General features: G+C 41.8%; 1 protein-coding gene across 1 annotated transcript in view; it reads left to right on the top strand.

Annotated features, from left to right (window-relative positions):
- The window catches only part of LOC147596781 (uncharacterized), a 71,229-nt gene that overhangs the window by 43,267 nt on the left and 15,372 nt on the right, over positions 1 to 12,590 (top strand). The window contains exons 7-9 of the mRNA XM_086769534.1: positions 2,454 to 2,568; positions 5,502 to 5,621; positions 8,819 to 9,325. Of these exons, the coding sequence (XP_086625660.1) occupies positions 2,454 to 2,568; positions 5,502 to 5,621; positions 8,819 to 9,325 (742 nt within the window). The remainder of the gene's footprint in view (positions 1 to 2,453; positions 2,569 to 5,501; positions 5,622 to 8,818; positions 9,326 to 12,590) is intronic.

Below are 12,590 nucleotides of genomic sequence, written 5' to 3'. Positions count from 1 at the left end.
GTTTATGTGTGTGCATTTTAATTATAATTCATAAGTACGTAATTCGCAGGGGTGAGGGGTGGAATGTTCTGGTTTTATTTAGTGAGGGGGGCCTAAGGTGGTAGCTTCTGTAGGAAACTGCTAGAAGTTGTTCCCCTTTGTTCAGTGGACTCGGCCGGGCCTAGGGCGGACCCGCTGCTGGCCAAGGCCAAGCCAATTGGTAGCAGAATGTCCTGTGATAACATCTCTGTGATAACATATTTAAGAAGGGGAAAACAGGAAAAAAAAAGAGAAGAGATGATGTGAAGGAGCTGAGTGGGGGCAGAGAGGGGGAGGCGCGAGCCTTGTGGGCCTTGCAAGCCTCACCCTCTGGCCTCCCGCCAGGTGGCCGACTGGGCCCAACTCGGCCCAGCCTGGCTGCAAGCAGTGGAGAGGAGATGAGATGCATGTGAAGAGAACCTGAGAGGTGTCTGCCTGCCTGTTGTGAAGAATTTTTCTTGTGAGAGGAATGGCTGCGGATGCGATTGTCAGTGAGGAGGGAGGGGGAGGAGTAATGCAGCTCCTGGCCAAGATTCCCCTGCAGCCTGTGGTGACGACCATGGTGGAGCAGATTGTCCCCCTGCAGCCCATGGAGGTCCACGGAGGAGCAGAGATCCACCTGCAGCCCATGGAGGACCCCACGCAGGGGCAGGTGGATGCCTGAAGGAGGCTGTGACCCATGGAGGGCCCGCTGGGACAGCCGTTCTGGAGGGACTGCACCCCGTGGAAGAGATGACCCACGCCAGAGCAGTTTCACGAAGGACTGTGGCCCGTGGGAGGTACCCCACGCTGGAGCAGGGGAGGAATGTGAGGAGTTCTTCCCCCGACGATGAAGCAGCGGTGTAAAACAACGTGTGATGAACTGACTGTAACCCCCATTCCCTCTTCCCCCCTGTGCCGCTCAGGAGGGGAAGGTAGTAGAGATAATGTTAAGGCTGGGAAGAGGGAGGGGTGGGGGAAGGTTATCTTGTTCCCTGTCTCATTCTCCTGCTAATTTTAGAAATAAATGAGTGTTTTTCCCCAAGTCGAGTCTGTTTTGCCCGTGACGGTAACTTTAAGGATTTCTCCCTGTCCTTATCTCAAACCTTGAGCCTTTTTTCTTTTATTATCTCCCCCTATTCTCTTGGAGGGTGGGGGGAGTGAGAGAGAGACTGCGTAGTCTGGTCCCGATCGGGGCTGAACTATGACATGTGCTCAGTGAATATTTAAAAAAATATGAAATCAATACTCAATTAATACTTAATTTTGGTACTTTTAAAGTTCATAGTTCTTACAAACTTAAAAAAAAGCTTTATATTTTGTTTTCTTCTCTAGCACCCATTAATGCCATAGTTTCATGATCAGAGGAAGCTAGCATGCTTTCCTTCAGCAGGTTAATTTTGTCACTCTTTTTCATGCTGACTCAAGACTATGTGCATCCTCATAGCAAATGGGATCAGAGAATGAATCTGTGATGAAACTTAATGTATTGTAATGGACCTATTTTCATCCAGATTGGTTCCCCGATCCCTTTTAACATTGAAGTGCAAGGTCAAGGAGGAAGGTGTTGGTGGGTTGAGTGGTTAGACAGACATTTCAGTGCTGATTTATGCTGACTTAAACCAATTGCAAAACCATAGCATAAAAAATTCCCAACTTGTTAAACTTGCAATTGAAATCCTCCTTTTTCTTTCCATCAGCAAGATTTTGTCATTCTTCTTACTAAGAAACCCAGACATTGACTTACATAGGTTAGATAGTGGAGGGTCTTGAGGTGATGGGTTTTGGTTTCTTTTGGGAGGGAGTATTTTTTGTTGTTTTTTAGGGTTGGGAGAAAAATAGTTCTAACATTTCCTCAGTGTTAAGCAGCAGAATAATAATCTTTTAGAGCCTGAAACAAAGTCTACTGAGGTCACTGGTAAGCTTTCTGTTGACTTCCTGGGCTTTGGATCAAACTTTTCACTCCCTTCTCTCCATCCCTTTGTCCCCCAAAATAATGTTTGAGGAATAGAACTTCAATATTTGTACAGTGGTTGGAATATCTAAAAGTATAGAAAGTACTTTATTTACATTTTATGCTTGTTTTTGAATTTATGCCCTCTAAATTTACTACATTCTTCTGAGATTATTAAAAAATATTTGGTTATATTACATAATATACCAGAGGAGAACGTGTTGTAATCTTGTGCATTGTGGCAGCAACATCAATCCCATTCCTAACAGAGCTAGCTGTTTATAATTACCTGGTTTATGTGTACTGCTGCAGGATGACTGCACTCAACGAGTGTATGCAATGACTTTCTTGGATTTTTCTGAAGAATATTTGCAAAGAAGAAAGATGTGCAAAGCGTAGGCCCCTTGCACTATATGTGTGGTACATTCCACTTGTGCCAGATTGTTAACTGGGATCTTTAAATGTTCTGAGCTTACACTGCAAAGTGATTTTTTCCTCTCAGAGTCTGGAAAGAGCGGTGAAAGAAAAGGCGGTCGATCTCGTTCCCATTCTCATTCAGAATCCAGGTCTAGCTCAAAATCCCGATCTAGAAGGAAAAGATCACACTCAAAACACAGGTAGGTATGTTTTTTATTTTGGACGAAGAGATCATGCTGGGGATTTTTTTGTTGTTGTGGTTACTGAGATTTCTCACTGAGTTATGAGACAAGTATCCCTGTAGAGAAGATTAGTAACTTACACTGATCAGATCAGAGTAACTGGGAACTTTGTCTCTGAACAGATACTCTTTCCCTCTAAATACTAAATGTTTTCAGGATTACTTTGAGGTAAAACACATTAGAAGGTACTTTTTGTGCCATGTAGCATAACCATTTCTATGGTTTCATGGTACATTTTGTGCCCCGTAGCATAATTTCATTTTGTGACCTCTGTATTTTAAAAAGAAATAGTTATCTGTGTTTTGTGGATGGAACCTTTAGTTTACTGTTAACACTGAACAGATAGACTGGCTGGTTTTGCTAGTAAAAAGTTCCTGCTGTCCTGAACTTCTAAACATCTAGTTAACAAATGCAGTATTTTTATTTACTGTGCTGTAAATGTAAAGCTATATTTTTTAAAAGCCAGAAGAAAAAGGCTTTAGGGGCAGTTTTTCATTCTTCAGTGTTTGCTTTGCTAATTTGTTCAGTTCTGAAATAGGCTTTGAAATATAGGAGGAAATAAAATTACTAGATCACCCTTAAAGTTTACCCATTAAGATTTTTTTCCAAGACTTAGATGATCTTGCTATGTGAGACTTATAAATGCTTCCTGAAATGGTTCAATGTCAGGAATGTCTTCTGATTATTTACATAATCAATCTAAAGATATTTGGCTACATTAAGTATAATAAAAAAAAGAATTCAAAATGTATTTGATAGCTTACACTGAGTGTTGTCAGTGTTGCAGTGACAGCACTGTTGCATTCTTTCATCCATTGTCTTTTAACAGGACAACTAGAATTCTTTTACATACAGAAAAGCTGGCCAGAGGGATACACCACATCAGTTATACTACCAAACAAATATGATCTAAGTGCAGGCTTCAGTTTTCTAATCGTGTTACACAGTACATGTTTTCTAATGACATCAAAGCATTGGGTACCTTTTTAATGCAAGAAGAATAATTTGTTCATTTCTTTATTGCTTGATTTTCTTCTGTTTCTCTAACTCAGGACATAACTGAAAAACAGTCTTTGTTTTGTGTAACACTGCAGTAATCTCAGTGCTATTTTGTACTGACACAAACCAAATTGATTTTTAGAAGATAAATTTGCATTTTTTTTTACTTGCAAAAAACCTGTGCTTTAAACAATTGTTGATAGTTATATATATATATATATCTTTTTAATGATTTTACCACTGTTACTGTCAGTTTTGAGAACATACTGAAAAAAGGCCAGTCTGATCTATTGAGGCAACTTCATCCCTAAGAATAAACTGTCCTTACCACTTTCCAGTTTTACTGTTTTATAAAACCCCTAAATCACATTCATCTCTATGATATAAAATTTATTCAAGGTCTTATTTGGACTAAATTGTAATTGATTTTCCCTGTAATTAATTTGTATTTTTACACTGTTACATGGAGCTAAGCTGTAGGTAAAAAATTATTGCCTCTCTTCTTTTGATATATCTTACTGTCCTGGTTCTGGCTAGGATAGAGTTAACATTCACCTGAGCTGGGAGGAGAACTGGAGCTGGTGGCCCCTATGGCTGGGGCACCCAGCTGGGATAGTTAACTAATTAGCTAACAGCTGGGCTAAGTTTACCCAAATTAGCCAAAGGGCTATTCCATCCCATGTGACATCATGCTCAGTATATAAGTGAGGAGGGCAGTAAGGAGAGTTTCTTGTTATGTGGGAAGGAATGGGATGTGGAGATTTGTTGTGAGCCATTGTGCTGTGTTTGTTTTCCATCACTCTTTTTTTTTTTTTCTTCTGTTATCACTGTTAATTTTTTTTTTTTTTTATTTCTTTTCCATCTCAACCCAGGTGTTTTTGCTGTCTTTTGTTTACCAGTTCTCCCTTCTGTCCTACTGGAGGGTGGGGGGGAGTGAGAGAGAGAGAGAGACTGCATAGTCTGGTCCTGATTGGGGTTGTGTCTTGAGCTGCAGAAGACAGGTGGAGCTGGTATTTTTTTTTTTTTCTGTCCCTGTTCTTCAGGATTTATTGAGTAATATACATTAATTTCTGTCTTTGGTAAGTTGTCCTGGTTTTGGCAGGGATAGAGTTAATTTTCCTCTAAGTAGCTGGTGTGTTTTGGATTTCCTATGTGAAGAATGTTGATAAACACTCTGATGATATGAGTTGTTGTGAATGAGATCAAGGACACTGTACTGCTTTCCAAGTCTCGCTAATGTGCAGATTCAGGAAGCTGGGAGAGAGACAGACAGAATAATTGACCCAAACTGGCCAAAGGGAGTATTCCATGCCATAAATGTCATGCTCAGTATATAAGTGGGGATTGCTGGTGGGGGGGGTATCCATCTTGTCTCTTTGCTTGCTCGCTGGCATTGTTCCCTCTACCTTGCTGGCTCCCTTTTGCTCCTTTGCTTGCTGCTCTGTTTTGTTTCCCTGATTGTTGCTCAGGATGGGCTGTATCAGTCATTGGGACATTGGGTGGTGAGAAATTGTACATTGTTCATTTTGTATATTTTAATATCCTTATATTCTGTTATTATTGTAGTTTTTCTTTGTTATTCTAGTAAACTGTTTTTCTCTCAACCCACGAGTTCTCCTTCCTTCCCAGTTCTTTACCCCATCCCACTGGGGAGGGTGAGCGAGAAACTGTGTGGTGGCTAGGGCTAAACCGCAACACATATGCATCTAGTGAAGATTAAAAGTATCCATATTTACAAAAATATTGGTAGTCAATATATTACTATGGTGTAACTCTATATAATTTTATGTAGTGAGGCAAGATTTATGTGGTGTTTTTTACCCTTGTTGGTTGACCTAAGTTTTATGAAGTTTCAATATTTAAGCATTTTTCTTCTGATGCTGTTCTTATAGAAGTAGATCTGGCAACAGATCGCTCTCAAGACACAAGGACGGATGCAGATCCAGAAGTCCTCTGAAAAAACGGTCTAGATCTAGGGAAAGGCGGAAATCAACAAGTCGCTCTCATTCTTGGTGAGTTCCATTCCTAAGAAATTATACTACTGTTCTTGGTACACAGTATAAAGGTTTTGAAAAAAAAAAATCTGACAAACCTTTTTAGGTGATGGTAAAGGATGGAATCTCAAGTACTTTAGCCTGTCCCTAGGCTTTGTTTGTGGGACAAAACAATAGAAAGTAAATTTTTGTGCTGATTTTGGCAGGGATACAGTTTATTTTCTTCATAGTAACTCATATGGTGCCTACAGAGCTTAAACCACAGTACTGAGGTACCTAAACATTGATACCAAAGTCTAGTCTACATTTATACCAATGTGCAGGCTGATTGAAAATACATAACTTTAAGTGTCAGACTTTAATCAACGGCTTAGGTATGTTCCGTGTAGCCTGTGCCACACACAAAAAAGTGGATGATGCTGCTTCAGTCTATATCTGAGAAAGTTTTTGTGCACAAGCTTTTATTTTTGCCTTTGGCTATTTCATATTGGCCATACACTGCTGTAGGCACAAATGCATATGTCTGTTATGTGACATGTTTACATTTCAGGATCTGATACATCTATATTTTACCTATCTATTAATTTTTAAGTCTGTCCAATTATTAAACCATGAAATTTCAAGAAGATAATTCCTTTATCTTCTTGGATGATAATGTAATTTTCTGAGGGGTGAAATAGTGAATATTCACAAAACAAAACTTCTTATGAAAGTAGCTTCATGAATAGAAGCCTTGGTCCTTTTCTTTCTGTTTCATCTCTGTAATTCCCCTGACTAATTTAAAGGAAGCTTCATACTTATGTTGTGCAGTTGCCTCTTGTTTTCTGAGGGGAGAAACTTTGTGGGAGTGAGAACTGCAGATCTGTGGACCTTGGTGGGAACAGTTAGGAGTAGGCTACGTAGCTGGGCTTTGTTAATGGATCTTTTGACTCTCTGTTGCCATTGTCTGGAATTTGTTGAGATAGCTGCTCACTGGAAGGGGCAAATCCAATGAAATCTTCCAATGAAGAAAGGTGGAGGCTGTGTGTAGGGCCTTTCATGTCTGAAGTAGTCTCTTTGAGAATCTTTAAAAAATCCTAGATAACGTACCAATAGCAATAGACACAGCAACTTGTCCAAAAGAACCAGATTTACACATGAAAAGGCCTGCTGATCAAATTCTTCTCTTGTGCTTTCTCCTGTTTCTCTCTCTGAAGAATTGTTCATTTTCATATGTGCTAGAGTCAGGTCAGTCATGTGTCTCTCTTCTCTTTGCTAGAAAGGAAAGATGGTTCAGAGTCTCACGCTTCCAAATAATCCTTTTCTAAAATGTAATCTTCCAGCCAAAGCTGTGATCTAATAAATTTTTATTTGACTTGACTACTAGAACATCCATTGGAATTTTCCTCACTGTTTCTATGAACGTAGAATCATAGAATGGTTAGGGTTGGAAGGGACCTTCAAAGGTCATCTAGTCCAACCCCCCTGCAAGGAGCAGCAGGGACATCTTCAAATAGATCAGGTTGCTCAGAGCCCGGTCCAACCTGGTCTTGAATGTTTCCAGGGATGGGGCATCCACCACCTCTCTGGGCAATCTGTGCCAGTGTTCTACAACCCTCACTGTAAAAATTTTTTTCCTACTATCTAATCTACATCTATCTCCCTCTATTTTGAAACCATTACCCCATGGCCTGTCACAACAGGCCCTACTGAACAGTCTCTCCCCGTCTTTCCTGTAGGCCCCCTTGAGGTACTGGAAGACCGCTATAAGGTCTCCCCAGAGCCTTCTCTTCTCCAGGCTGAGCAGCCCCAACTCTCTCAGCCTGTCTTCATAGGAGAGGTGCTCCAGCACTCTGATCATCTTCGTGGCCTTCCTCTGGATCCTTTCCAAGTGGTCCATGTCCCTCTTATGTTGAGGGCTCCAGAACTGGATGCAGGTGGGGTCTCAACAGAGCAGAGTAGAGGGGCAGAATCACCTCCCTCGACCTGCTGGCCACACTCTTCTTGATGCAGCCCAGGATGCGGTTGGCCTTCTGAGCCGCAAGGGTTCATTGCCTGCTCATGTTGAACTTCTCATCCACCAGCACTCCCAAGTCCTTCTCCTCAGGGCTGCTCTCAATCCATTCTCCACCCAGCCTGTATTTGTGCCTGGGATTGCCATGACCCAGATGCAGGACCTTGCACCTGGCGTGGTTGAACTTCATGAGGTTGGCACAGGCCCACCTCTCCAGCCTGTCAAGGTCCCTCTGGATGGCATCCCTTCCCCTCCAGCGTGTTGACAGCACCACACAGCTTGGTGTCATCGGGGAACTTGCTGAGGGTGCACTCTATCCCACTGTCCATGTCACCAACAAAGATGTTGAACAGGGCCGGGCCCAACACGGACCCCTGAGGGACGCCACTCGTCACTGGTCTCCACATGGACATTGAGCCGTTGACCACCACTCTCTGAGTGCAGCCATCCAGCCAACTCCTTATCCACTGAGTGGTCCTTCCATCAAACCCATTTCTCTCTAGTTTAGAGAGAAGGATGTCATGCGGGACAGTGTCAGCTCTTCCACTACAGTGGGCGGTTCTTCATTCTACCGGACCCTGCTTGTGCCTTCCACAGCTTAGGTGGTGAGACAAGAGCCCTTATTGGTGAAGAGTGAGGCAAAGAAGTCATTGAGTACCTCAGCCTTCTCCATGTCCTGGGTAACCAGGTCACCTGTTTCCTTCCGGAGGGGGCCTACATTCTCCTTGGACCTCCTTTTGTCCCCTACATACCTATAGAAGCTTTTCTTGTTGCTTTTGACTTCCCTGGCTGGATTCAACATGTATCGTTCTACCTATCCAAAAGAAGCTGACTTGTTCTGTTTTATTGCTTCTGTTTTTACTGTCTTAATAATTTTTTCAATAACTCTCAAATTCCTAATGACATTACAGATTATTGAATTGTCTTGATTGAGTTTTGACCTTACACTTGCTTTTTGAGGCAATTTGCTGAAATTTTATTCCTCTTTCTTTGTTTCTGTGCATTAATTGATGTTGGACTTCCAAGCAGTTCCAGGATATTTATGTGAGAACACTGTAGAATGAAGACTTCTGTCCAGTCAGCTGTCGTTATTTATTCACTATTTGTCAACAGAAACACTTTTTTTTTTTTTCTTGAACAATTAATGTATGCTAAAGAGTTAGTTGTAATTTTTATTGGAGAGTTCAAAGATAAATTAATGGATTTTTTTGGCTTTTCACAGGGACAAGAAAAGAGACAAAGAAAAGGTCAAGGAAAAAGACAAGGCCAAGGAGAAGGAGAGAGATCGAGACAAAGAGAAGGAGAGAGACCGGGACAGAGGCAAAGGAAGGGAAAGAGAGCGAGATAAACAAAGAAACAGGGATAAGGACAAGGAAAAGGACCAAGGAGGGGAGAGAGAGCAAACCAATGATCGAGAGAGAGTCAGAGACAAGGATAGGGATAGAGATAGGGATAAGGACAAAGATAAGGAAAAAGACAGGCAAGAGGTAGACCAGAACAAGGAAAGAGATGATATTGAGAAAGAGGGGGAGGACAGAGAGAAGATTAAGGACAAGGAGGGAGATGGGGAGAAAGAGAAGGACAGAAACAAAGAAAAGGAAAAAGATGAGGATAAGGAGAAGAAGGAGCGAGAAAGAGAAAAAGAGAGAGATGATGAGAAGAAAGGTAAGAGATCCCGAACACCCCCAAGAAGCTATAGCTCTTCAAGAAGATCTCGTAGCTCCAGCAGGTTGGTTTAGAATTTTTTCATGGTTTTTTTGACCTGTCAGTATAGTGATGCACAATGAAAACTGCACATCCTAATTTTTATGTATCAATATCACCATGTCACTTATTTAATTTTATTCTTTCTATTTTTTATATTTTTCTATAAAGTAAAATCTATTACAGAGAGCTGTGTATGATGCTTGATAGAAAATAGTTTCTTGTTGAGCAGCTGATGCTTGCCTTTCACATAACTGTATATTATAATCCTTGAGGACAGTAGTAAGTATATGGTTCTTATGCCATTTCTCTATGTTGGAGCCATCCAAAAGTTATGATAGAGAGACATCAAATATCATCTTTGTCCTGATGAAAGTTTGAGTCACTGTTACATAGTTCCTTGGTTACTTATATACTGCACAGTGTCAGTCTATAGAATAACTTGTTGGGCTTACGAACACTTGGGTGGTAGTATTTGACACTTGGCCACCTTAAGGATGGCGAGCAATTAATTTTCTTGGCTGGATGGCTGAACAGCCGGAAGCAAGCATATCACTTGGCTGGCTAGCTATTCAGAAAGTGAATGTATCTCAGTTGGAAGATAGGGATACCTTGTTTAGCTGGTTAGATGGCCAGATACAAGTAAAAGTTAACATTCCTTAACCATGCTGATAGTAAACAGGAAAGCAGTCAGGATTAATCTAGCTGTTGTTTTTGCCTCTGAGGGAGGGTAAACTGGGTGGAAGTCTGGATAAATTCAGTACAGTAAAAGGAGGCTGTGAGTTTGATTATAAGCTCTATAAGCGGACTAACTTAGGGATATTCTAAAAGCATTGCAGCTAACTTCAGTTCAGAAGCTTTGGTGGAAGATGTCCTGTCTGAATACTGCAGCAATTATGGAATTCAGTAATATCACATGTTGAATTTAGATACCAATTTTTTTCTGTTACCTTGAGAGAATGAAATGCTGGATGAATTGGGATAAGTTCTATGTATTATAATCACTTTCCTGGACAAAAGCAAAACTTCCATAGCTCTCAGAATTCAAGAGTTCATGGTTCATATAATGCAGAAAATGCTGTAATGGCTTCTGAATATTCTGTTTGGGTTATATGAAATGTCCATGTTGTTTTGGAGGTTTATGGGCAAAATACTGTGGCTTCTTTAAGCATATGCAACTTCCTATTTTAATGCATTGTTAACATTATTTCATGGGTTGAATACCTGCACAGAGTAGAGATGGTTCTGTCAGCCTTGAAAACATATTTTCTGCCTGTGTGCCTCAGGAGTGTTGAATTAGATAAATAATTGTGGTGGATTGACCTTGGCTGGATGCCAGGTGCTCACCAGGCTGTTCTATCACTCCCCCTCCTCAGCTGGATGGGGGAGAGAAAATATGACAAAAGGCTCATGGATTGAGATAAGAACAGAGAGAGATCACTCACCAATTACTGTCAGACAAAACAGATTTGACTTGAGGAAACTAATTTATTGCCAGGTAACACCAGAGTAGGAGAATGAGCAATAAGAACAAATCTAAAAATACCTTTCCCCCCCACCCCTCCCTTCTTCCCAGGCTCAACTTCACTCCTGATTTCTCTACCTCCTCCCCCTGAGTGGCGCAGGGGCATGGGGAATGGGGATTGCAGTCAGTATATCACATGTTGTCTCTGCTGCTCCTTCCTCCTCACATTCTTCCCCTGCTCCAGTGTGGAGTCCCTCCCACAGGAGACAGTCCTCCACGAACTTCTCCAACGTGGGTCCTTCCCACGGGCTGCAATTTTTCATGAACTGCTCCAGTATGGTTCCTTTCCACATACTGCAGTCCTTTAAGAACAGACTTCCCATGTGAGACTCCCACAAAGTCACAAGTCCTGCCAGGAACCTGCTCCAATGTGGGCTCCTCTCTCCATGGGGTCGCAGCCTCCTTCGGGTGCATCCACCTGCTCCAGCACGGGGTCCTCCATGAGCTGCAGGGGGACAACCTGCTTCACCATGGTCTTTACCACGGGCTGTAGGGGAATCTCTGCTCTGATGCCTGGAGCACCTCCTCCCCCTCCTTCTTCACCAACCTTGGTGTCTGCAGGGTTGTTTCTCTCACATATTTTCACTCCTATCTTATGGCTACTGTTGTGCAGCAGTTTTTTTTTTTTTCCCCCTTCTTAAATGTTATCATGGAGGCACTACTACCATTGCTGATTGGCTCAGCCTTGGTCAGCGGCAGATCCGTCTTGGAGCTGACTGGCACTGGCTCTATTGGACACAGGGGAAGCTTCTAGCAGCTTCTTGCAGAATCCACCCCTGTTGCTTCCCTCCTGCTATGAAAACCTTGCCACACAAACACAATACAATAATGTGTAGCTTATATAAGAGCCTTGGTGGAAGACAGTTCCTAATGTCAAATAGCAAGTATAGTTAGCTAGATATTACACAAAATCCATGATCTAGTTTGCAACAGTTAACTCCCCTTTAAGTATCCTACTATTTAAGAAAGCATCATGTCAAGCTCAAATGTCATGTACTCAGGCAGAGAATTCTGGTGAAATTTAGTGCATCTCTTCTAATGGACTCACAGTACAAAGCCCTACTTTGATATGAAATTAGTTTTTTATACAGATGCTATTAAACAGGAACAATGTTCTTTTTGAAGATGGAGGATGAGAGAAATACACTGGCTTTTATATGAATCGTGTCATACAAGGAGAGGCTGAAAGGGCTGGGATTGTTTAGCCTGGAGAAGGCTGAGGGGGTATCTTATCAGTGCATATTGAATACCTAATTGGAGAGTGTGAAGAAGATGGAGCCCGACTCATCTCAGTGATGGCTAGTGATAGGGCAAGGGGCAGTGGGCATATATTGAAATATGGAAAATAATATTTTTTTTCTAATGCTTAAATTGTATGTTTTCTGGGCAAACTGGAACCACTTGCCCAGAGAGTTTGTGGAGTCTCCATTCTTGGAAATATTAAAAACCTTGACTGGACATGGACCTGAGTAACCTGCTCTAGTTGATGCTGTTTTGGGTGGGTGGGGATCTGAACTAGGTGTTCTTCAGAGGGCTCATCTGACCTCAGCATTTCTGTTATTCTGAAAAGTATTTGTCAGTAGGTTGAGCTATGTCCTGCTTTCAGCTGGGATAGAATTAATTTTCCTCTCCGTAGCCAACATATTTTGGATGTGAAGAATGGTGATAAACATGCTGATAATGAGTTGTTGCTAATGAGACCAAGGACACTGCCTGGCTTTCCAAGTCTTGCTAATGTGCCGATGCAGGAAGCTGGGAGGGATAT

Source organism: Chlamydotis macqueenii, chromosome W (assembly GCF_036417535.1).
Source record: "Chlamydotis macqueenii isolate bChlMac1 chromosome W, bChlMac1.mat, whole genome shotgun sequence".
In the NCBI taxonomy this organism is placed as follows: Eukaryota; Metazoa; Chordata; class Aves; order Otidiformes; family Otididae; genus Chlamydotis; species Chlamydotis macqueenii.
This window is presented reverse-complemented; position numbering and strand designations above follow the sequence as displayed.